Genomic DNA, 27,122 nt, shown 5'->3' with positions numbered 1-27,122 from the left:
TAGGACTGATATTTAATGAGATAAATGAGTTTCAAAATTAAAATAACTGCCATCTAAGGCCGTGTAAAGAAATGAAAAACAAATGACTTCGTCTATAAGGGGCCTTGGACAGCAAAAATCGAAAGCTATGAAAGATAGCCTACAGAGAATGTTTCTGTGTTTGTATGAAGTAATATCGGAAGCTAAATTAACCGATTTGTATAATTAATTATTATTTCACCATTGGAAAGTGTAGTTTCTCTAGATGGACATAATGCTATAATGTTATTAGAGTAACTTCTGAGTGAATTGAGGACAGTAAGTTTAAAATAGCTTCTTATGCACAGAAAATTTGATAGGCTATTCTGTATATTCGTTTCCTGTATTTCTTAAAATAATGTTTATGTACACATTCATTCTAATCTCAGAGAGTGTATTCATTTAGTACGCAGTAATATTATGCTGGCTTAGTATTCCATTATTTTATAATCCAAATTTTAACTATGCTCAATTGAATCCTGTTAAAATACATAAAATACATATGCATTAAATGCGATGCAAAAAAATTGGGTAATGAGCCAAGCAGATTATGTTGCGCTGTTGTAAAAGTTGTTCCTCCTGAGATTCAAGAGCCCCCATAACAAATTAAAACTTACTTATCGGAGTACATCCGTTATCAACACACTTTTTTATATAATATAATATAATATAATATAATATAATATAATATAATATAATATAATATAATATAATATAATATAATATAATTTAAGTTATTTGAAGGTTTCAGAACCATAGTGGGCCAAGCGCCATTTACTGAATACTTAGAAAACAAGGGTTAATATTAAGTTATTACCATAATTCAATGGAAACATATAGCAAGTAAAATAAAGTATACACATTAAATCTAAATGATGTCAATGTTCATTAAACTATGGTTGCATGTGATAAAAATTAAGAAACATATTAGGAAAGAAATTGTCATTGCACCAAATGAGTGCTCTCTGGACCAAAATGATCGCATTTTAATTATTTGAATACAATTTAAATTAAGTAACATATTAAACGATTTATCCTTCTATCAAAACGAATGTTCCCTGGATCAAATGTCCTATTTTAATTATGTAATTACTTTATGTTTATTTCTAACGGGTGCAGCGGAGCGCACGGGTACGGCTAGTGAACAATAAAGAAAGAGGTTTTATATTACGCAGGCCTATCATTTTATATAGGTATCAAGGGAAGCGATACGAAGGGGAGAATATTGTGGTGGCGAATAGTGATGAGGAAATTAAGTTGGTGACAAAATATGGTAGTGACAAAAGTGATTTGGTGACAAAATATGGTGGTGACAAAAGTGATTTGGTGACAAAATATGGTGATGACAAAAGTGAATCGGTGACAAAATGTTGCAATGACAAAATGTAATATGTGACGAAATCACCGGGTGACGCAAACTCCGTGACGAAAATTCCGGATTCCGAGTTTCAAACCCACTTCTGTTATTTCCATACCACGTTAAAGCACAGTCTAGTATATACAGTCACGAAACTTGAGTTGTGAGGGTACTAGGAACAATAGACTGTCCCAGTATTATTTCGCATTATCTGTGATGAGGCGATAGTAGCAATCCTAGTGGTTAGCAACTATCTATGGATGCATATTTTCTACGTATTGAGCTTAGTTGAGTTTATACTAGACTGTGGTTAAAGGTGCACCTTTACTGTCGGTTTCACCAAAGCAGATAAAAAGAACATATTTTAACAGAAAGAGAGGCCTATTCTGAAAAGCGTGATTTTATTAACTCAAAAAGTATAAAGATAGTCGTAAAATGGTAAAATACGTGAAATAATTTCCTGCCCAGTAACCCACATGGTTTCCTACTTCCGTTTAATAAGAGGGGTAGGTGTAAGATAACGGAATAATGAAACAGGTTAATGAAAATAAGGAAAATGATCACTTTGACAGCGACAACGTGTTAAATTGCATGACGCGGTGCTTTCTATTTATCTGAAGAGACCTTGACAACGTTAAAATGGAGCGTGAAGTAAACAACATACATTTTTAAAACTCGCTGCTGTCAGAAAGGAATAAAGACAAAACCTGTGTGTAAAGCAGGAGACAGAAATGCTTCCATGCGCACAGAAGTGTCACTCAACCTGCGCTATGCAAGGTATCTGCGAGGCTGATATTTTTATTTTTACTTCATATGAAGTAGATACGAAAGCATTGTGGTACCGTACTGGAAAATATAATTTCGATATGTGAGCATAAACAGACTACACGTTTTCAGAATAAAAAGATATGGAAGAAATTGTTTCGGCATACAATCTGACTGTATAGGCCTACATCTCCTCAAGATTTTTAGTAGGCTTAATTAGTAGGGATGTGATTTTTAGGTGCTAAAAGTGAGAAAATATTTATTTTTATGTGCTAAAATTTTAAAATATATTTGCTAAAAAATGTAAATATTTGCTTACTTACTTACTTACTTGCAAATGACTTTTAAGGAACCCTCCGGTTCATTGCCGCCCTCACATATGCCCACCATAGATCCCTATCCTGTGCAAGATTAATCCAGTCTCTATATCCCACCCTCTCAAATCTATTTTAATATTATCCTCCCATCTATGTCTCGGCTTCCTCAAAGGTATTTTTTCCTCCGGTCTCCCAACTAACACTCTATATGCATTTCTGGATTCGCCCATACGTGCTACATGCCCTGCCCATCTCAAACGTCTGGATTTAATGTTCCTAATTATGTCAGGTGAAGAATACAATGCATGCAGTTCTGCGTTGTATAACTTTCTTCATTCTCCTGCAACTTCATTCCTCTTAGACCCAAATATTTTCCTAAGAATCTTATTCTCAAACATCCTTCATCTCTGTTCCTCTCTCAAAGTGAGAGTCAAAGTTTCACAACCATACAAAACAACCGGTAATATAACTGTTTTATAAATTCTAACTTTAAGGTTTTTTGACAGCAGACTAGATGACAAAAGCTTCTCAACCGAATAATAACAGGCATTTCCCATATTTATTCTGGGTTTAATTTCCTCCCGAGTGCCATTTATATTTGTTACTGTTGCTCCGAGATATTTGAATTTTTCCACCTCATCGAAGAATAAATCCAATCCAATTTTTATATTTCCATTTCGTACAATATTCTGTTCACGAGACATAATCATATATTTTGTCTTTTTTCCGGATTTACTTCCAAACTTATCGCTTTACTTGCTTCAAGTAAGATTTCCATGTTTTCCCTAATCGTTTGTGGATTTTCTGCTAATATATTCACGTCATCCGCAAGAAAATATTTGCTAAAACATAAAAATATTTTATAACAACTTAAAACGTTTTTCTGTTAATACTAGTATTTATGAGAAAAAAGTGCAGAGGTATTCTCCAATCGCAGCTAATCTTCATATGTTTGGAAGTTACAGTACACTATAAACGTTTTCTCCAAATTCTCCATCAGAAATTTGTGTCGGTTGTCACGGAAGGAATCCTTATATTGGGAGAAAGACCTTTCCACGTCACATGCAGTTAGTCTGGCGTATTTAAAGAGAAGAATATCACTAACGCTTACATGACCATAATAAATTCCTGCTTCTTCACTCTCCAAGACCTTAGCTATCTCGGACATTGTTTGAAAACTATTGTTTTTTTGTAACACACTTCTGAATTTGTTTTTCAAAGTTTCCATTCTAGAGCCCCTGAGTGAGTCTAATTTTTTTTTCAACACTGGGCACTTCTTGTAGCCTACGGTTTCTGCCAAGAGGTTTGTTGTTATTTCTAATCTTTTTATTGAATCAGTTGGAAGTTAAAATGTCCATTTCAATACGTCCGCAAACAGAAATGTCCACTACCAAATTTTAAATCAAGAGTAACAAAATGGCTGAAATTATACGTTCACAAAAAAGGAAAAACATTCTAGTACACAATGGCTTTTCGTATCACTTTCATTCAAGGAGCAAAAATGGTAATAAATTATATTGGAGGTGTGTGGAAAGAAACACCTGTGATGCGAAATGTGTGACCAATGCTGATATGGATAACATACAGTACATGTAGATAAAGACGGAACAAGGCGAAATATTCATGAGGCAGATTCTGCTGGTGTAGCAGTTCAGCGCATAAAAGCAGCACTCAGGGAAAGACAGTTATTCTCAGATTGTTTCTTTCTGGTAGTCTTGTCAAAATGTCTTCATTGCTAATTTGACCAGCAACCTCGCGTACAATTCTAGACAGTGTAAGTATTCATGGATATCCCTTTAGAGTTGGTGCTATCGCCTGACAATATATGACACTATACGCGCAAGAAAACAAAGGCACATGTAATATCTGTGCCTTAAAATCATATCGTTACAAAATACTATTGGAGAGAAAATAAACATGCACTAAATGTAATTTTATATCTTAACCATTGGCGATTATATGGGAAGGTAGGACAAAATGAGTTCTGAACTCATACAACCGTAACACAAAAATAAATCTGGCGACATTGTAAAATTGTACGTGAATCTCTAGTAAATAAATACAGGGGGACCACTCACGTCTGAGGACACAATAACCATAAATTTTCCACGCTCGACTACAGATAGCTGGAGTCAGACTCCACTGAACATCGCTGCCAGGACATAACTCAAGCGGTAAAAGACGAAGAGGCAATAAAATTGTATCATCGCACAGTCCGAACGCACAATCAGATAAGACAATTATAATAACGTGTTATTTACCATTAAAACAGATGAATCCGTCTTACTACTATAGCATTTTCTTTCAGTTCATTGTTGAATCGTTAAACATAAAAGTCAGTTGCTAGGTTGTTCCTTGGAAACGAATTTTATGTAATATGTCATTTGTTTGTAATTCTTCTTATCCTGAAGGAGGATGTAATACGATTTTACGAGTAACATTCCAAACAAACAATATAGATAATTCCAAGCGAGCGCCATACAACCATCAACCAGCTCATTGATACTAGACTGACCTATGAGAATCTGATTATACTGACAGTAAACATGGTGCTCTAAAAGTAATAACCGATAATTTTTTTCTCTTACATTCATTTGTTTATTCTACGTTCAATCTTTTATCATCTCTGCTTCGATAACAAGCCTGCACATTCATATCCATATCTTATAGATAGGAAAGAGAAGTCGAAATCAATACATGGGGAACTATTAATAATGGAATTTCTTAAGGATCAATATTAGGTCCCCTACTTTTTCTAGTGTTCATAAATGATCTTGCCCTCCTAATAAAAGATGTAGGTCATCCCACATTATTTGCAGATGACATAAGTATAGTAATTACACCCAATAACTCCAACACATTCCAATCTTCAACAGAGGAAATTCTCTTCAAAATATGTGACTGGTTCTCAGTCAATAAATTAGTATTAAATTGTAACAAAACTAACATAATTCAATTTAAATCCTGTTCAAATTCAACCTCGCAAATTTCAAGCGCAATAATTAACAATAGATCCTTATTAGAAACAACAACAACCAAATTTATTGGCTTAAAAATCGATAATGTGTTAAATTGGAAAAATCATATTAAAGAAATTACCCCCAAACTAAATTCAGCATGTTTCGCTATCAGATCTATGCAAAAGATCTATGTAAATATCAATACCTTAAAAACAATATACTTTGCATACTTTCACTCGGTAATGAGTTTTGGAATAATATTCTGGAGAAATTCCACAGATAGTAACAGTATATTCCTACTACAAAAAGAGTAATTAGAATAATAGTACCTGCCAAATCTAGGGAATCGTGTAGGACTATTTAAAAAAAAAACTACAAATAATGACCATGGCTTGTCAGTGGGCTATATTTTTTCATTAATAATCTTCCTCGTATGTAATCGTGAAAACTTTATAACTAATTCAACAGTTCATAGCATAAATGCTAGTCAAAAAATGACTTTCGTACTCCATCGTCAAGTCTATGGTGCTATCAAAAAGGAGTGCGTTATATGGCAGTAAAAATTTTTAATAGCCTCCCTATCGATATAAAAAATGAAACTCAAAACATAAGATTATTTAGGGTCAAATTAAAGAAGTACCTAGTTTCTCACGCCTTCTATTCTATAGATGAATTCATGACATTGAACAACGCTTCATGAAATTGATACTAAAACTTTGTGTTGTACTATTAGACTTTATTGTAAATCTCGTCTGTATATATTTCATCTAGACTGTGACTATAAATTAAGACTTTATAACAGTATTAAGTTTTTTTACTTGTTCCATATTCTAGCTGTGAAGCAATGTATGAATACCATGGAATGTTAATAAATACAATACAATACAATATTCACTCCAAGAAAATATCAGCAATCAAACATTAACATCTAACTCTCAACATAAATTAGATTGTAAATTCAGACATCAATTAAATATTTTAAATCATTCACCACAAAATATTACATACATACTATAGAAAGCATACCAAAATCTACGTTTTTAATAAGTATTTTGTCTGAAAAATATAAACACTTAGTCTTGTATAGCATCAAAATACTTCCTCTATATCCTGTATACAGAAAAAATAACAAAATTGTGATGAGTTTTTTTTATTAATGTTATATTTATAAAATCTTGACATTGAAAACTCTTCCGATACCCTTGTATAGAACTGAACAGTTGAACAATAACGTACTTGTTTTGTTTTCTCCATCTACACAATTAACAACAGGCAGCTGTTTCAGCATTCCTGTACCAGTCATCTTAAAAGCCCGGCACTCTTGTTACCATAGCTACGAATCTTTTGTGTGGGCACAATGCACAAGGGAACAGGTTTGAAGGGATTAAACATGACACACGGGCTTCTATAAAGAGTTAATTTAATTAATGATACAAGACATCCATTAATTATAATGACGGAGTGAGATAAACTTGAATTAACTAGCCTGTCTGAAACTCCGAACAATATAAGGCGCTTATCAGTTTAATTAACAATTTATCTTCTCAAACCAATGAAATGTAACTCCACTCTCCAGTTGGAAGTTCGGGCTTGTAGGAAATTAAATTGAAGTTGAACTTTTATAAAATGATACACGTTTCATCTTTGGAGTAAATCAAATTCAACCGGGACGCTACAATTTCTCGTAACTTTCATTAATTCACCATAATCAGTTCCACGAGAAACTGTGTGGTCTTCAAAAAGTAATGTAGCATAACCTTTGACTTATTTTAGTGGCTTCGTATCTGATTACTAACTTTAGTTGAAAATGGATTGAAGACAAAGTTTATTGCGAGTTGTCATGCAATACGTCTAGTAGAAGACAGAAAATTAACTTTCGAGCCGATGTGAGAGAAGGATTCTACCTGATAAAGATTCCTTATCTGTATCGACCTTAAACTTCACTGTTTCCTTACAGCCGATACGAATGGAGCTTCATTTCGAGAAATGTGGTCGAGAAAAAGTCAAGCTTCACGAAGTTACTCAAAGTGAGATCACGTGCATTTTTAATCTGAACCTCTATTTTATCGTTTCATAACCCCAGTGTAATTTCTAGACCTTCAGATTGTTATAATTATTTTTATCCTTGTGTCACTTTACATAATTTTGCATTGAAGTTAATAGCTAGTTGCTAGGAGACCGAACACAAATTAGAGTTAGAAATGGTAGGGGAGAGTCGGGTAGTATCGGACATCGGGTAATATCGGACAGTGAGTTTCATTCATCTACCATACGATGATAGTACCTGATTGACATGGTTACGTTTCTGTGATGTCGTATAGAGAAACGTAACCATGTCATTCACGTACTACCATATGGTGGTAGATGAAAGACACGCACTGTCCGATATTACCCAATGTCCTATACTACCCGACTCTCCCCTATATCTATGTGTTTACAAATGTAGTATATCTGTAATGTCCTAGCAACAACATCCCAGACAATCTTCAGCCTTTAAAATTATCGGTTAAAGATTACTATAAAAATTATTATAAACAAAATTGTGTATAAGATTTGCTAATTTGATATGGCGTTGTTAGCAGAAGAGGAGACGATACTAAGGGATATGCTACTGGAGCTAAATGACGGCTGTGAGCAGTATGGGATGAAGATAAATGGAAACAAGACGAAGACCATGGTCATAGGAAGAAACCTAAAGAAGGTAAACTTGCGAATTCTAAGTGAGGCAGTAGAGCAAGTGGAAAGCTTCAAATACTTGGTGTGTACTATAAGCAGTAACATGAGCTGCTGCCAGAAAGTCAAAAGGAGAATAGTAATGGCAAAGGAAGCTTTTAATAGAAAAGGGAGCATCTTCTGCGGCCTTCTGGAAAAATAACTAAGGAAGAGACTAATGGAGTGCTTTGTGTGGAGTGCATTGTTTGGGGCAGAAACATGGGCATTACGACGAAGTGAAGAGAAGCGATTAGAAATATTGGATATGGAGAAGAATAGAGCGTGTGAAATGGACAGACAGAATACGAAACGAAGCTGTGTTGAAAAGAGTGGAATAATCTTGAATTTGATCAGGGATAGAAAAAGGAATTGACTGGATCACTGGCTGAGAAGAAACTGCCTACTGAAGGATGCACTGAAAAGCATGGTGAATGGGAGAAGAGTTCGGGGCAGAAGAAGATATCAAATAATAGACGACATTAAAATAGGATGTATCATATGCGCAGAATAAGAGGAAGGCAGAAAATAGGAAAGTCTTGAGAATACTGGGTTTGCAGTGAAAGACCTACCCTTGGGCAGGACACTATGAATGAATGAAGCAAAAATTCTACATCAATTTTATGTCCGCTTACATAACTTGACAACAACACGTTGCTAGGATACGAATGAATAGTTCAAGTAGGACACGATGTACGCAATAATATGGTATGTAGTCCTTCAATTGTCTATTAGGTGTACATTTAAGCAACTCAGTAATTATAATCAAACATGGGAGTCGTTCTTACGTATCTTTATAATCTTGGATGTTGTCCAACTCTAAATACTGAAAAAGTGGCATACAGGCTACTTCTCGCAGTCTTCTCTGCAAATGTTACGCAACATATTCCCAAAATTATGTCCACGAGGAAGTCCATTACCATAGACTCTTATCTGTATGGGACTCAGATGTTATTACGTCATACTGCTAATGTTGCTGGGAAGCAGTTTTCGAAACATTTAGCTAGTTTCTCACATGTTGCTTCGCAGATAATCTCTGCGAACGGGTAAAATAAGGAATATGGGTAAGTTGCAGTCTAGAGAATACCCTTGCTTTCAACATCACATTCACAGAGACTCTGCATTTAAAACACATCTCTTGACTTCCTTAGTACGTTCAGAAATGTTTAACATACACTGTTATTTGAAAACAACTCTGTTTAATTTAGTCTATATAAATCAGTGTTGGTTTTGATTCTGTCCTTTAGCACAAAACACGAGTGATATAAAATGTAGGCCTATTCTATTAACAAGTCCCGATTAAATTACAATTAAATAAAACAGATAAAAATGTTGGCTAAAACTTCGTATCCTAGGGACGAGTTCCGATTAATGCAAAAGTGAACCAAAATAGATAAGAAATTCAATTAAAAGAAGTATCCTAGCAACGAGTTCCTTTTAGTATAAAATTTAAAATAATAATAATAATAATAATAATAATAATAATAATAATAATAATAATAATAATAATAATAATAATAATAATAATGTTTTATTTTCGCTGGCAGAGTTAAGGCCATAAGGCCTTCTCTTCCACTCAACCAGCCTTAATCAATACAATACATAAATTTAAATTACAAATATTTTCACTACACTTAAAAGGTTCTCCAGCAATAATCTTCACTACACATTTATTTAAATTTAGATAAATCTATAAGGTAAAGTAGTAACTTAATTTATGAGCTAATTTAATTCAATGAATTATAATTAATTTAATATTTGAGATAGCTAGTAAAATGATGAAAATTAATTTAATATAAGCTTAATAGGACTATGTTACAGGGAGAATATATATATTTCTATTTCTATAATGAGAATATTAATGTAATTGCCATTAGAGGTTTTGTAAATGTATTTAGAGAAATTAAAGATAATAATAATAAGAATGGACAGATGTTAGTTTCATTATAAGTAACAAATATTAATCAGCAATTCATCTGTTAAGTAAGAATTTATGTAATTTTGACCTAAATGAAGCTATTGTCCAACAACCCCTTATATCACTCGGAAGCGAGTTCCAATTTCTAGCAACTGAAACTGTATAGGATGAAGAATATAAAGATGTCTTGTGGTAGGGTATAATGAGTAAATTGTTATAATGAGATCTTGTACTTAGCTGATGATATGCGGATAAATTTTGAAAACGAGAAGCCAAATATATTGGGGTAGCGGTGCGCAGAATTTGAAATAAGAGAACAAGAGAATGCAGGGCTCGTCGATCGCTTAGCCTTAGCCAAGACAGAGTTTGGAAAGACGGGGAAACATGATCATACTTACGAATATTACAAATATAACGGACGCACGCATTATGCACACGTTGTAGCCTGTTGCTCAAATTTGCATTTAGGTTACTTAATATAATATCGCAGTAGTCAAAGTGTGGCATCACGAGTGTTTGTACAAGGATTAATTTTAATTTATCAGGAAGAAAGTTCTTCAGTCGCTTTAATGAGTGAATAATGGAAAATATTTTTTTGGAAGTGTGATTCACTTGTTCATTCCATTCCAGGTGACAATCCATATAAATACCAAGGTTCTTCACAGTCGTACTGTATGGAATAGTAGTATTATTTACAATTATCGGTGGCAAATTTTGTTTGTCACAGTCAATATGCCTACATAAGTCTAGACAGGAGTCGTCAGCACAGAGCACGCTGGGGCTAGCATCTCTTACCCGCGGAAAACGCAGTGCACCATGGTGCACTCCTTAGCTGCTAGCGTGTATGCTCTCTATCTCTCCCTGCTGCACGACGGTGCACACGGGACGGCACCGCGTACCCTTTGCACATTTCAGCGAGTGCTGACGACCACTGGTCTAGATTATCGACGCAAAATCCAGATCATCCCAATAGCAACGAGTTTCGGAAAATATGAATTTGAGATAATAAAACATCAACTCAAAATATGTATGCTAGGAACTAATCTAGATAATTAAGTACTAAATAGAATAGGACAAAAATATCGAGTCAAAATCTGATAAAAGTACGGTGGTTTACTTCACTTAAATATACTGGGTGTTCATTTCAAAGTTTGTCATGACGTTACTGTTGTGAGTCAGCGATTTGAAGCGAGTTTCAGCTTTTACGTCAGAGAAGTTGCCTGTTAATCAAGGCGTTCAATCTGAACTTGAGAACGTGTACTGTATAACTTGAACGTCGTAGCAACAGATGGCGGTCTGTAAAGTCTGTGTGCTACCATAACCTCTTTCGAACCTTGTTTTGCGCGGGCAAGTCGTACGCAGAGTATTTGTTATCATCGGTTGCGTACGGCAACATTCCACAATACAAATTAAATGCTCCGTGTCCATGTTGACCGTCGAAGTTAATGTCAACAAATACGTAAGTAATCGTCTTAACCCTCTCCACATATCCCGACAGTAAGATAAAAACTCACCTCAGTACGTGTTTCCAAACAGTTCACATTCCTGCCTCTACAGGCGTTAGAGTGCGTATCGGTAAGTACTCTTCAGAATGAACGCCGTACTTGCTAGGCAACTTCTCTGGCACATACGTAATACGCCTTTGTGGAAGTGGAGGAAGATTGAATTCTCTAGGCTCAATGACTAGCCACATGACGGCATACAGTGAGCCATGACACACTTTGAACTGAACACGCAGTAATTGAAATTGCATAAATATACCGACTCAAAATTTTCATCCTACAAACAAGTTCTAGTTAAAACAGACACAAATATATACGCCTATGTTAGCGAAAAGTTCCGGTTTGTATATGATTGAGTAAAGGAAAAAGTATTCTAGAAATAAATCGATGGTGTTTGGATAAAGAGAGATAAGTCATAAAAATTAGTTTTGAGATAAATGAAAATTATACTTCGGACCCTTATAACAAATAATTTTCTATGCAATTGAAACATATCAAACTAGTGGCTTGTCCAGCAAATGCTGCTGAAAACTAAGTTCGTTAGACGTTCAAATAAAAATTTTTCAGATTTATTTTCAATGAAGAATACTTGTCTTTTTGATAGTTATTTGCTTCCATAATAATGAAACATACTCCCTCTGAATGGATTTTTTTAGGCCAAATACTTTTTCTTGAACCTATCCAACTTCAGTTTTTGAGTTTCAACGCGAAAACGCAAGTATCAATGTCAGGACGATAGCAGTAGCTATTTCAGGTCATTGTGGATTGTAGGCAAAAGTTAAAAAAATGTCAGGTTTGCTAAGCTTTCGAACAATAGCATTTTCATGTAGAACTTGAAATGTAGAGTGTAAAATCATTTTATCCTACTAAGAGATCTTGCTGAAATGATCTGGAGACTACAAAATGTTCTAGGCCTCTTATTTTATCAGTAAGTAGGCCTAATACATTTTTATTTTTCCTTAGGAACTGTAATTTTTGCGCTCTCTCGAGCCAATACTGAAGACAATGACACATATCAATATCTACACTACACCGCCATTAAGTATATGAAAAAGACCCAACCCCACTGGGTTAATAACTATACAAATATTTGATTTTTAATAACAATATTATTATCTTACTTAAGTTTTGTAGTTATATAGCAGTCACTCAGTAAATTATAGAAATGAAGATATAAATTAAGACATTCTCTACATTTACTTACATAACCTCAAAACGTTTCACTTTCATGTCATCAATGTAGCATCAATATTATATACAATTAATGAAAAATAGACGCATCATGATATTAACTATAATAATATTTAATTTCTAATGGTAATATTGTCGTCAAACCATCTGAAGTTTCGTAGATTTGAATATACAATATACAGCTGTACTCAGAAAATTATACACCGCAGAATCAGTTTTTAATAAGTTGAATTGAGCTCTAAATATGTCGGCAATCCTGCAGGTCATGGCCTATTGTTTATTGTAGTGTGTGTTTTGTTCTGAAATTCAATCAAGTCGGCCGTGATTCAATAAAATTAGTTCTCAATACTGACAACAGATGGATTTTGGAAAATAGGAAAATTATTTAGGAAAATTGACATTTCACTGAAAACTACTATTTTTCCGAAAAACTTTAGGTTCCAAGCTTCAAAATGAGGGGCCATTTATTAAAATCCGTTCAGCCATTTTCCCGTAATTTCCATTACCAGTTCAAATTATATATATAGATGTTTGTATTATTTTCGTATTTGCTCTTACTTCTAGAATTTGACTTATGTATTCACCTGGGAAACAAAACTCTGTTCAAACAACAAATGACCTAACCCCCTTTACCCGAACACCATCGAAATTCTGATTGATAAAAAATAAGGATAATTAATTTAAAATATCAAGTCAAAAATCTGTCACATGATTAGAAAAGATTTTTTAGTTAATATAGTCTTGAGTAAAATAAAAAAAAACCGAAAAAAGTGGTCCAGATAGTTACGTCTGAGACTCGCATTCGGGATGTCCAGGGATTCAAACCCCGTAAACAGTCAATGTTCTGTTCTTCATGATTTTCCTCAGTTGTAGAGGCAAATATCGGAATGGAAATTTACATGCCATGATTCATCACACGCTTAATCACCAATATCATTAACATTAAAATAAATTCTAAGTCAGTTACATGAACACAACCCATCTATAACACCGGCAATACTCTTAGAAACCGAAACTCAACAATAGTCAACGGTCTACTACAGGGTTTAAGCCACAGTCGCATTTGTCGCATTTTGCTACTCGACTTTTAAAAATGCAAGAAATTTTCAATCTAAATGTGCAAAAATGCGATAATCACATTGGACTCCAGAAACGAAGATTGTAATAGAGAATAGGAACTCAGAGACTTGTTATGAACTAATTACTTCTGGAGAATCTGAATTAAATGAAATGCTAATGGCATGGGCAATGTTCAAGAAGAATGTTTAGGAATGAATTTCAGAAGTTGGTACAATTCATGTAAGTTAACAAGTTATGTAGGCCTAAACAATTTCTTGTAATCGATTTATACAATTCCATCGCATACTGTAGATTTTGAGCTAGGATTTAGTCACATGAATCTTGTAAAACCTGCAATTAGAAACAGCCTTTCAATAAAAAGAGTGCTAACTAGATCTTGAGGGCCTACTCGTAAAGAATGTCTATGTTTAGAGTGCCCAAAAATAACGTATTTTAATATGACGTAAATTCAGCGGTAATTGGCTCTAAACATACCTACGTCTAATGATTTATTTACATAGCAGGGACCGGAACTTTGGCAGAATGTCTTTTTAAATGTGTTAAATCTATTTTCATTTTGAAAGTAAATCTGTACGAATTATATCTTTGTGATTGAAACGTCACAGTTTTATGTTGTCCTTTTCTGCCTTTTTAAATATAAATGCCTAATTTACAAAATAAATGCTTTTTTGCCTTTATTTTATTATTTATCTATTATTTATTAATTTATTACTAAAAATTGCCTACAGGTATTTTTTAAATTTATTTCTACAATGAAAGTGACTTCACCGAATGTATATTATTGTCTTTCAGTCAGTTCATATTCTCTTTGCAACAATGAGTGCTGCCATGCAAAAATGTATAACAGTAAGCGTTTTAATTATCGCTTGTGTTTATTTGACAAGGCAACAATGAGTGCGGGCCTAACGTTATTTTTAAAAGTTATTTTTCTTTCAGTTTTCATTGCGACGTTGTTGTAGCTAGCTAAATATTTCATATCATATTTCATATCAATACAAAAATGCACTTTCCAAGGCTACTGGGAAGAAGATTTCTTTGCTTCCAACAGTAATTGCAACATCGAGTCGAAAATCTCAATTTGCACTCGACTTATGTAAAGCTTTTCTTGCTGCCGAAATCCCTTTGTGAAAAGCGCAAGGTTTTTGTAATTGCCTTTTATTGCGTATTTTAGCTATTTATAATGCCTTTTTGCCTGCCTATTTTAGCTATTTATGTTGCCTTTTTGCCTGCCTATTTCAATGATTCATGATGCCTAAACTTCCAGCCTCTGTACATAAGTATATCTACAGTGTGGTAAGATGGATTGAAAGTAATAAAACTGCAAGAATAAAATGATATCACTTTTTGTTTCTGTAAACCTTATTAATTTTATCTTTCTGTACAGTTATTTAGAATACTGCTCAAGCTTTTCGAAATTTGCACAAATATAATTTTTCATTTGTGCATTATTGCGACAACTATTTATTTTATAGCTTAAACCCTGGTCTACTGATATATTCAAAGATCCAAAACAAGCGACATGACCATAGATGTTAAAGCGTAAGAGTAAATTTAACAAAAACAAAAAAGAAACAAAAATATCTAGTAAAGAAATCTGTAACGTAACAACAAGTTCTTGTTAATATTAAAGCTGCATAAGAATATCGACTCAAAGTCTGTATCCTAGCAACGAGAGCTGTTGCAGTTGCGTCAAGCTGATAAACAGACGCATCGGAAAAGTAATCAAAAAGCGGTCAAGGAAACATGGCGCACTCACATTGTTGACGAGGACCCCGCAGTAATCCGGAGCGCCGTTATTAGCGAGCAAATTGATTCCCAATGTCGTCACGTGACTTCCGTTTCCATACGTCATGCAACCTGCGGATCTGAAGTCGCGAGCTTGGACGGCGCCTGAAACAAAACACACTCAGTTTTACCAACTTCTAAGAAGCTTTATGTAAAAATTGTGTAACCTGTAAGAAAAACTGGTGCGTGGTTTTTCACGCAGATGATTTGGATTCAAATTACACATCGTATTTTGTAGGGGTGGTGTTAGAGAAGGAATTTTCGTGATGCTAACTAACTTCATGTGCCAAGACACAATTGAAGAGTTCAGAACCATAGTGGGCCAAGTTCTATTTACTAAAACCTCAGAAAACAAGGGTTAAAATGAAGTTATTACCATAATTCAATGGTAACATATAGCAAGTTATATAAAGTATACACATTCAAACTAAATTATATGTCAATCTTCATTAAACTATGGTATTCACTTAACTTTAATTCTTGCTTTTTCCGTTTTGAATAAACGGCGCTTGGCCCATTATGGCTCTGAACCCTTCAATTAGTTCTATGTTGTCAAGAGTACATGAAATTTCCAGCAAGCTTAACAACAGCTCTACCAAAAGCAAGTAAAGTATAACATCTAACCAGCGATTTGAAATAACCGCATATCAAGGAAAATATTTGACCACTAATTGTGTGATCCACACTAGAAATGAACAATAGTAATATGCATTACAAGAGCCGTATGTTGACGTTTTCATGTTCGAGGAAAAGATTGAAAAAACGAAACCTAGCAGAGCTTTTTTAATTTCCGAGAACATGAAAACAAACATACCGCTCGTGTATCGTACATTATTTTGTGCGAAGATCGTTTATTACATATCTGAAAGAGGAATTTCTAATTAGTTGCAATGAAATCTCCATCTTGGTTTCTGTTCAATGACGGCAACTTTGGAAAACAAATATATCTATCTTCAACCTTGTTTCTATAAAATGTTTTCTGTGTTTACTATACTGCAGCAGGCCGTGATATACGTCTGTCTTTTTTTTTCCCCCAGTCTATGATGAGTCTGGAATCTTGTTGATTTTTTCACGGCTTCCTTAACGTTACTTGCATTACAAATGCAGTAACTTTTGTGGTGTTGTAGAGTTTACTTAATTTTTGCAAATATTTAAAAACAATAATTAACAGTGCAATTTAGGTGAAATTGCAGTGGTAAGTTTCCAATTTATAATTATTACTATATTGAACATCTTTAAAAATAATATGTTAAAAGCCTAAAGCAGTAAAATGAATATGACGCTTAAGCGGTACGAATAGGGAAATTGTTATGTGTGTTACGTTGGGAATACTGAATGTGGTATTTCATACTTACCGCGTATTGGTTTTGTGCGGAAAGCAAGCAAATACGCACGATCTCGCACAAAATATTTTATTTCGAATAAGGAAGTAAATATATAAATAAACAATAAATAAATGTATTTAGAAAGTATGTAAATAATGACCGGAAATAAAATGAAATGAAAATAAATAATATACGAATAAATAGATAAATAATTTCATATTCTCGTTATATCGGTTTACTGATTAACACCAAGCAAAATACAATCAGGGCAGTTTACATGCTACAAGAGAATAATAAAAGATTGCAGTTGCTATGGAAAACCATTAACATTTGTATAATACAATAAAGTCATTTATCTGGTTTTAAAGGCAGAAAAAAAGAAGAAAAATGAGAAAAGCAATCAATGACAAAAGAGCGTGGTTGTTATGGATACCCTCTAGACATTAACGGGTTGTAAGCCAAACCCACATTAATGGAAATCAAAAGTACGTGTTCTTAGAAACCTTCATAATTGCTGGAGTTCAGTTGTTTTTTTTTTTCTTTAGAAAACTTCATACTGGATTAAATTACATCGATTAAAGAACTAGAAAGTTGCAACTATCGTGCCCTTGAGAAAAAATAATTGCAGCAACAAATATGGAAGGCAATTGCGCAAAGCAGCCCAAACAATGACACAGCTGTTGATGTAGAAGGACTTAGCTTCATTCCTCCTTACATTCTGCAATTCATAGCAGCAACAATTAAAACACGATCAAACGGTGGTGTTAAATCAAATGTACAAGTTTTTTTTCTTTGTCGGCATCATTATCATTAACTTAATGGACTGTAGTCTATAGAAATTTATTTTGCAATGTATGGCCTATTACTTTTTCTAAAACAAGTGACTAATCGAAAACTTGCAAATTTTATTAAAATATTTAAAAATTGAGGAATAGCAAAAAACCAAAACAGTGAGCTGAGAAATGTACCATAAAATGAAATAATAAATTGATTTAATATGGAACTTCGAGTTTCTAGTTATTACATGGATGAATATAATAAAATTGTCATACATTTTTAATATTCATAGGTTAGTATTATATCTCATCTTGTCATTTGTAATTCTCAAGGTTCACATCGTTGTTATTGTTTAGTCAACTGTTCGAAAACAGGTCTGAACCTCAAAAGTGATACCAAGAAGGCACCACTTATGAGGCAACTGGGCAAGAAGATAATGTGGTAGGGTTGCCAGTTCCTTTCCCCCTCCATTGCATAAATCGCTGTCTAGTTACATACTACACTAATCAGACTTCAGATGTATACTTATCGTCAAGTGAGATGTACTGTCTGATAATAGATATACATATCAGCTATAACCTCAATAAAAGGATGATTCACAATAATGGTGTGACATAACCAACCGGTTGTCATGGCAACTTTCGATGGTAAAATAATTAACAGTGAAATTTAATCAAGTGATTGCTGTCTTATAACAACTTCATACTTCTCGTTTCAACTGTTTGAACTAGAGCCAAAAAAAAAAAAGTGAATGACATTTCTTCAGAGATTTTCTGTGAAATCTGACAGTTAATTTCTTTCCGCAAAGAAGAGAAAGAAAGCGAAAATCGCGATTTCCAATGCCCGCAGCAAAGGTTTGTTTGCGTGAACACGTAAATAAATGCTAAGTGTCTCAATTTTATGCACGTGAATTCATCCTCCCATCTAGCCAGGCTGCTTCCGGTATCTCGATGTAATTTAGTGTAATTTTGTGAAACTTCTCTTTTGGAATTTTTAAAATACGTAATGCATACCAACCTTGTTTCTATTTTCCTATTTTTTCCATTAAGTGGTATGTAACCAATTTTACTCATGTGTCTTACTTATTTCTTATATTTTTTATCTAATGTGTATAATCCGTCACGAAAATATTCATTCTGATTTTTATCTGTTCGATTCCACGTACAATTTTCACAAGCATACGTCATTATTGGTGTCGCCATGATTTTGTAAAATTTTCGTCACGTACCTTTCAGGGTGTGTTGTTTCAGTATTCTTCATGTTGTTCCAAATATTTCTTGATAGTTGGTTATTTTATATACAGCATTTTAAGAAATTAAAACGTACGTAAATAAAATGTAATATTAAAACTATTCTACAAGATGGTTCAAAAGTAATGCATAATCGGAATTAAGAGTGAGTGAGTGGATTTGGAACAAAAATCTCAGACACATCAAAATCTTATAGGTACTTAAAATGGAATATTTTAAAGAAATTTTGCGGCTATTGTTGTGCAAGTTATGGCGTTGTCGAAAACATTTTTGAATGGCCCCTATAGTGGTTAATAAATCTGAAGGAGCATATCTTTAATATAATACTTCATTTGTTTTGTACAGTAGCACTATGGTAACAAATTTTATAGATATATGAGGCGCTCAAATGTCTCAACTCACAAAACTGTGATGTTTGGTCAGAACATGATAACTCCAAAATTATCATTTCCTGCTCTCTAACCCTATCGGTAGGCTACCGAACTTGGAAGCTATAGAAAAAAACGAGCACGTGTATACTGTATAATTATACAGTACCCTAATTTATGCTATTTTCATTCACATTTGCATGTAAACTAGAATTATAATTTTAAAAGAAAAAGTAAAAATAAAAATGCTTGTAGAAGTCTGCATGCTCATCTCTTATGCAGGAGGCCTGGGTTCGATTCCCGGTTGGCTTGAATTTCCTGGTTGAGATTTTTCAGGATTTTTCCTCAACCGAAAGGAAAATACCAGGAAATTCATCGCCAGAGTCTAATTATCTCATTTTCTATTTAGAATATCTTGTTTTATATTGATTTCATCTCAATAACAACGGAACTAATAAAATATATCAACAATAAAATTGTTGCCATAGTAATTACAACCAAAGTACTTCTGTAAAAAAAAAGAGAGCATTAATGTCAACAATACAAACTAAATAAAAGCTGCCATTTGGTAGGGAATCATTTGTACGACGTAAGTATATAGAAACTTAGTTAAAAACCCAGAAAGAGAAGTGTCAATGACCCAACATATTCAGAAACAAATAAAACTCGATCAGTGAGTTTGCCCGCAGACAGGAATGGTCCAATGTCACGTGAATACAACTGAGAAACTGTTAACATTTTTATTTACGTGTTCATGCAAACAAAACTTTGCTGCGGGCATTGGAAATCGCTATTTTCTTCTTCTTTCTCTCTTTTTTTAGGAAAAGAAACCGACTACCTGATTTCACAGAAGAGTTAATCTTTAAAGAAATGTCAGACACTTTTTTGTGACTTGGCTCTAATTCAAACAGCTGAAGTGAGAAATATAAGTTTGTTATAATGGCCGAAATTAGTCGATTAAATTTCACAGTCAATTATTTTGCAGTTGAAAGTTGTCATGACAACTTGTAGTTTATAACACGCCATTGACGTGAATAATGAGAGTAATAAACGACAAGATGAATAAAATTGTAACCTACGAATACTTAAAATACAAATCACAACATGAACACCAATAATATATAAGCATGAGAATATAATCCCTCAGTCTAAAATATCTTACACCATGTGAAACAGCAGACAGGCTTTATCCTATTGCTACACAACGGAGACATCGCTAGTCGAAACAAACAATAAGTGACAGTTTTACGTTCTCATTTCGTTGAAAGGGAAACCGAGAAGAGAATCTGAACCTACGAGCAAGAAAGGTGGTTGCATCCGCCGCCACCCTCCAAGAATTCCAGACAGATAATGACGGGGTTGGGGGGAACCTGAGAGTGCAGTCTACAGCAGAAGAAGGGCATAAGTTACCGTACATTTAAATTTAAAATCTTGTTCCTCTTAGATGTACTATACAGTAGTGGCAAAAAAAAAAAAACAATTGCTGGTAAAATTCATGTTCTGGGAATAATAAATTAATTCTTCTTCTTCTTCTTCTTCTCTTCATGGAGTAGGAGAGTCTCCTGTTCCGTCCTCAACTTTCCACCTTGTTCTTGGCCGACCAATATCTCTTCTCCCTTGTGGTTTATAATCCAACAACTGTTTCGGTATTCGTTCCTTATCCAATCTTCTTAAATGATTTGACCAACGAATTCTATATTCCTTTATTTTATCTATAATTGGGAGCAGGTTTAGTTCATTCCATATGTCATCATTTCTATATCTTTCCAATCTTGTACATCCTTTTATTCCTCTGAGAAATTTCATTTCCACTGACTGGATTCTATTAATATCATTTTTCTTCAAGGTCCATGCTACACATCCATATAAGAGAGTTGGTATAGCCATTGTGTTATAAAATTTTATTTGCATTTCTTTCCTTGTTTTCTTCTTTAAATTCTTGGCAATTGTGCCACATATAGCCTGGAAGCGTTGTGAATAAGTTAATTAAGTAGTAAAATATCGCTGCAATCGAAAAGTATTGGGAATAAATTTGAATAAGGAACAAAAAAAGTTTCCTTCCCAGGCAGGATTCGAACCACGAAAGTCTTAGTTACCAGTCTATCGTGCTCTGAGTGGACAAGGCTCTGAAATCAGCTACAAGGGTCGGTCCGGTTTTTTTTTTGCCACTACTGTACATGGTTAGCAGTAGGTAATAAAATTTTTATTTCTTTATTTGACGTTTCTTTTGAACTACAATAACTATTCAAATACACTGACATGATGTAGTGATAAAGGAACTTATCCTGGAATAAGCACGACGAGGAGACCCAAACTTCATGGAGAGAAATAGTAAATTCAATAAATGCTCCTAATATTGTTATGGTTTTCTTGTAAGTCTCGAAATTGTCTCAATTTAACTCCATACAATAAACCTTACAGACATAATACAAGGTGGGTTAAGAGTCGCTTTCCCCAAACACTTTCTTACATTTAATTACATTCAATTTACATTTGACTACACATTCCTTCGCAGATTTTGTTCAAAATGGAGGCCCTGTTTCTCGATACACAATTCACAACGTTTAGACAATGATTTACAGATGGCAGAACATAAGTCACGATTTTCATCGATTTTCACGAATGACTGTTCGATCATCTGTCGCAACTGACGCAGATCCTGCGGTTTCTGAACAAAAACATCATTTTTCAGGATACTCCACAGCGAAAAATCACATGGCGTCAGGTCGCATGGTCTGGGTGGCCATTCTGTTGTGCCACGACGGCCAATCCATTCATGGAATTGTTGGTTCAAGAAGTCCCTCACTCCTACACCAAAATGATGTGGTGCTCCATCCTGTTGCCATAACAACTGCATATCGGCAAAACGAGGGCTGTTTTCAAGACATAGGCCCGGTTGCAGAAACGCAAATCAAATCAGTCCCTGATCGGCAATCAGTTGATGTCTGATTTATTTGATTGCTCATTGCGTTGCACAAACGTGAATCTCCAATCAACTTGTTTCGATTTACTAATTGCTGATTTGAGAAAGAAATGCATTTGACAACAGCGCTATTTAGCAACCACAGCCAATTTGATGCTCTTTAAAAGTCGCGAAACGAATGCATCAAGTGGGCGGTGACTAGGAAAACAAGTGAATGTTTGCTGTTTTGTTGCTTTTTGTACAAAGGAAAGAGGCGAATTCTATTTGTATATAGACTGCAATATAGTGAAAAAAAAAATGAAGCAAGCAAAAAAAAAAAAAAAAAAAAAACGTGAGAGGGCTTCTGTTGTGGGATTTGCTAGGAGAGTTGACAAGAAATTGGAACATGCATAGCCTCTATAGTCCAAAAGAATTCCATTTCCCATCTCTCTGTTTACAAATTGAGCTCGTAATATAATCATTAAAAATATTGTGTTGTCATGTGTAGAACCCTGCCAACGGGCTACAACATTCCAGAATTTCAATGATGGTGTAGGCTACATATTGCCTGTACATTCACAGAAAAGAAACCTTTTCTATTTCGATAAAGTTGGGTATCATTTCAACCAGTGATTGGATGGGGATGCGAGCAGTCTATACAACCAATTACTCTTGGAAATCCTGACATGGCCGAAAATTCTCTCTGGATTTCAAATCGTTCCTTGTCTGAGGTTGAGGTATTTATGAGATCCTGCGATAACAAAGCAATTTCATACGTAACATTCCTAACTACACGGCAAATAGTTGATTTGCGGACCCCAACAAGATTATCCAAGACTGCCTGAAAAATTCCAACAGCATAAAATGTCAGCGTTATTAGAACTTGGTTCATAGGAGAAAGTGGAAGGTTTCGATTTGTCTGTCTGCATATATTTGTTTCAGTTTTTGAAAGTAACACAGCACACGAATCCTTACTTAATCCAAATCTTTGCTCAAATTCTCTGTCATTATACATAAAAACAATTCATTTCTATCACGGAAATGCCTTCTTCTTAATAATATTTCCTTCATTCTAAAATTTCGTCATCAGAAGAATCCATTATGTCGAAAACAATATTGTTACGCTATAACTATTTACTATATAAATTACAGTAACTGCACTATAAAGAGAACAACATAAATATTTGATCAATGATCAGTCACTTAACCAGCAAAAATCTGTTGATCAAATCTGATGGAAGACTGATCTCCGATCAAATACTGATTGTTCTTTCTGCAACAGAAATAGAACTGATGGCCAATTAAACTCTCCTTGATCGCCAATCATATTTTGATCGGTGTTTCTGCAACCGGGCCATAACATCGGAAAAACAGTTGATGCACGAACATGGTTGTCAACCCACCACTTTTATTCGTTTATTCAAGTTCAACATCTGTATAGGCTTATATGTACTTGTAAAAGTATGAAACCTAAGAAAGAATATTGGGGAAAGCGACTTTTGATCCAACTTGTATATGGAAATCGTATGACTACAAAGAACTCACAGAAATTGCCCTCTGTGAATTTTAAGACTAGAACACTATGTTCTAAAAAAAAGTATATTCGAAAAGTTTCTATGTATGTGAGTTTTAATAGTCCAGATAAGATGACTGAAAACGAGAACAGAATGGATCTACTTACCGTAGAATGACTGGTTTGTCCTGACATTTATAGTCATATAACCTGCTTTGCATGTTGCCGTCACTATAGGGGTGAAGTCCTGCTCCACCAACGCATGGCATTGTGTCTGCAAAGAAAAATAAATAATGTAATCAAGATGACAAATACTTTATCATTATACAGTTTGTACGAATCTCCACTTGTGTGCTGGGAATCGAACACACAGACGTTGGATTTGTTACAGGAAATCTTACCACTTCAATCACATCGAAAGGTACTGATAATAATAGATTTAACTGAGGCGGTATGAATGAATGGTTCTGGACTTGAGTTCAATGCCCGCCTGTCGTAAAAACATTTCAATGTCAATTTACACGGGTGTGTCACTTGGTCTGGGCTCCAATGTTTGAACACCGGACAGGAGCTTTAAAGTGCCTCTGAATAGTCTGTGTACATAATAATGATTATTAAAAAGATAATCTCACTAGATGAGAATGCAATTATAGAGGACCACTTTGGCGTTTATCACTTTTTTTTTGTCGCAGGTGTAACCTTAGCAACCATAAAACTTGTCAGAAGGAGTGCTGGGAACACCTGGGCAATGCTATTGCATTTTCTGGTTTCCATTAGTACTACAAAAAATCATTAACGTGTATATGACTTTCTGCGTGGCTCAAGACGTGGATTCTTTAGTTAAAATTCCAGTGGAACCGCGTTCGGTTTTCGATAGGGAAGTGGAGATTTGTCTCTCTTTCAAAGAGATTTAATGCTGACTACATGAATATAACCGCTGCTATTTGTAAGTTTCTAATGTTGTTTCATAATTCTTGCAAGAATAAAGACGGAACGATAAAAATGATGATAATGATGATGATGATGAAGATGGTGGTAGTGATGAAAATTATGTTGGTGATTATTATTATCCCAAGTGACCCGTAGGATGGAAAAGATATGTATCTAAATCTATTTATTTATTTTATTGCTAGTAAATTTCAAATGAATACAAGTTAATATAGTACAATGTAAACTAGCCCACTCCTGAATGAGTAAGACTCGTGCTCAGGAGGGGATTCCAATACAAACAAAAATAAAATTGAGAGTGAATAAATTACAGATTAAAAAGTGTTAAATATCTTTAAACCCAAGCTATAAATCCAATACAATTTTTTATTCTTTTTTATTAATTTGGAGAGGATTAGTGGTTAAAATAATATTAGAATAAAATTTGTTTAATAATCTAGGACCTTGACTCACTCTGTGATAAAAAGCTGCATTGGTTTTACATTTACAGGTAGGTTCAGATAAACGCACAGAATTCATATTTTTAGTTCTATATTTAGGTATATACCTTACAAAGTTATTAAGATTTCTGTGAAAATATTTTAATAAAATAAAATAATAAATTTGTTTAATGTTGAAAACTCTTAAATGTTTAAATAACAGTTCAGTTGAGTAATCTTTCTGCTTTTTTAAACAAATTTTAATACTTTTTTTTTCTGTAGTAAAATTAACGGATAAAAGTTGGAGTTATAAGTTCCACCCCAACCTATAATACCATACATAAATATAGATTGAAATAGTGCTAAATAAATTGTATGTAAACAGTTAACTGACAAAATATTTCTTCGAACAACAAAGTAATGTAATGGTTTACGTAAGCTAAATCCAATACAATTTTTTATTCTTTTTTATTAATTTGGAGAGGATTAGTGGTTAAAATAATATTAGAATAAAATTTGTTTAATAATCTAGGACCTTGACTCACTCTGTGATAAAAAGCTGCATTGGTTTTACATTTACAGGTAGGTTCAGATAAACGCACAGAATTCATATTTTTAGTTCTATATTTAGGTATATACCTTACAAAGTTATTAAGATTTCTGTGAAAATATTTTAATAAAATAAAATAATAAATTTGTTTAATGTTGAAAACTCTTAAATGTTTAAATAACAGTTCAGTTGAGTAATCTTTCTGCTTTTTTAAACAAATTTTAATACTTTTTTTTTCTGTAGTAAAATTAACGGATAAAAGTTGGAGTTATAAGTTCCACCCCAACCTATAATACCATACATAAATATAGATTGAAATAGTGCTAAATAAATTGTATGTAAACAGTTAACTGACAAAATATTTCTTCGAACAACAAAGTAATGTAATGGTTTACGTAATTAATTAATTAATTAATTTATTTATTATTTTGCTAATAATCGTAACATAAAATATAATACTCGTATATACAGAAAAACTTTAGCTCGCCCCTGAAAGAGCAGAACTCGTGCTCAGGGGCGGATTCCTGAAATACGTGACTAGTTGCAGGAAATGGGACCTAAAGTAGGATTTTTTATTTTGTTGTTTTTAGTGGTTTCAAAAAGAGGATGAAATATTGAGCATTTTAAAAAATCATGGTTATAGGTGCTATAGTTCTTAATATATTACTAATTAAATATTGATATTGCATTATGTACTTTTCGAGAAAAAAGCAAATTAAAGTTTTCATTTGTTTTCTTAGTAACTATAAGAAAGTTTTAAATATTTAAGAAGCACTATGTAAAACTGTGTCCTAGTTCAGTATGTAAAAAAATCCTACAGGTAGCGCAAGATGTCAAAACATAGAAATGCAGTTTTTACACCGCAAATTAGTTATTTTACTCTCCTATAAAATTTCCTTTCACGAATTTAGGTTCCTTTTCGCGCAACGGGTCACATTATTGTAATGAATATGATTCTTCCATTTTAAATGATTATCAATAATTATACCTAAGTATTTAACCTCATTAACTTCATTAATAACTGAACAATGATTGCAATTTATATCGGAACAGTCAAAATTATGCATTTTTAATTTTTAGTATACATGAAATTGGATTATTATCTTTATTACTAGTATTTAAAGAAAATGGGATCTAAAACCTTATTTGGTACTAGCACTTTTTCATAAACTCTTTTGCTACAGACGTGAAGCCGAGAAAGTGCTTCCAGTAGAAAAATATTGACAAATGTCGCACGTGGAGATCCAACCCTTTGAAGAGACCAGTTGTTTACACACAACACTTGTACATTCCTGTAACGAAAGTACAGTAAGCTGATTTTCACTTCGGTATCGTTTCCTCATGCCCACCATGGCTGTTTGTTGACAGGACGAATATGCTGGTAGGACAATAAACTTTTAATTGCTCCTCTATGTGAGACAACGTCCGCAATCATAAACCAAACTTTCTCTGATAGTGTCAGGTTTTA

The 27,122-nt window shown here is 33.8% G+C and overlaps 1 protein-coding gene across 1 annotated transcript in view; it reads right to left on the bottom strand.

Annotated features, from left to right (window-relative positions):
* The window catches only part of LOC138714919 (uncharacterized), a 195,606-nt gene that overhangs the window by 83,876 nt on the left and 84,608 nt on the right, over positions 1 to 27,122 (bottom strand). Inside the window, exons 2-3 of the mRNA XM_069847203.1 lie at positions 23,906 to 24,011; positions 15,574 to 15,707 (exon numbers count right to left, since the gene is read on the bottom strand). Of these exons, the coding sequence (XP_069703304.1) occupies positions 15,574 to 15,707; positions 23,906 to 24,011 (240 nt within the window). The remainder of the gene's footprint in view (positions 1 to 15,573; positions 15,708 to 23,905; positions 24,012 to 27,122) is intronic.

This window comes from Periplaneta americana, chromosome 15, assembly GCF_040183065.1.
Source record: "Periplaneta americana isolate PAMFEO1 chromosome 15, P.americana_PAMFEO1_priV1, whole genome shotgun sequence".
Classification (NCBI taxonomy): Eukaryota; Metazoa; Arthropoda; class Insecta; order Blattodea; family Blattidae; genus Periplaneta; species Periplaneta americana.
This window is presented reverse-complemented; position numbering and strand designations above follow the sequence as displayed.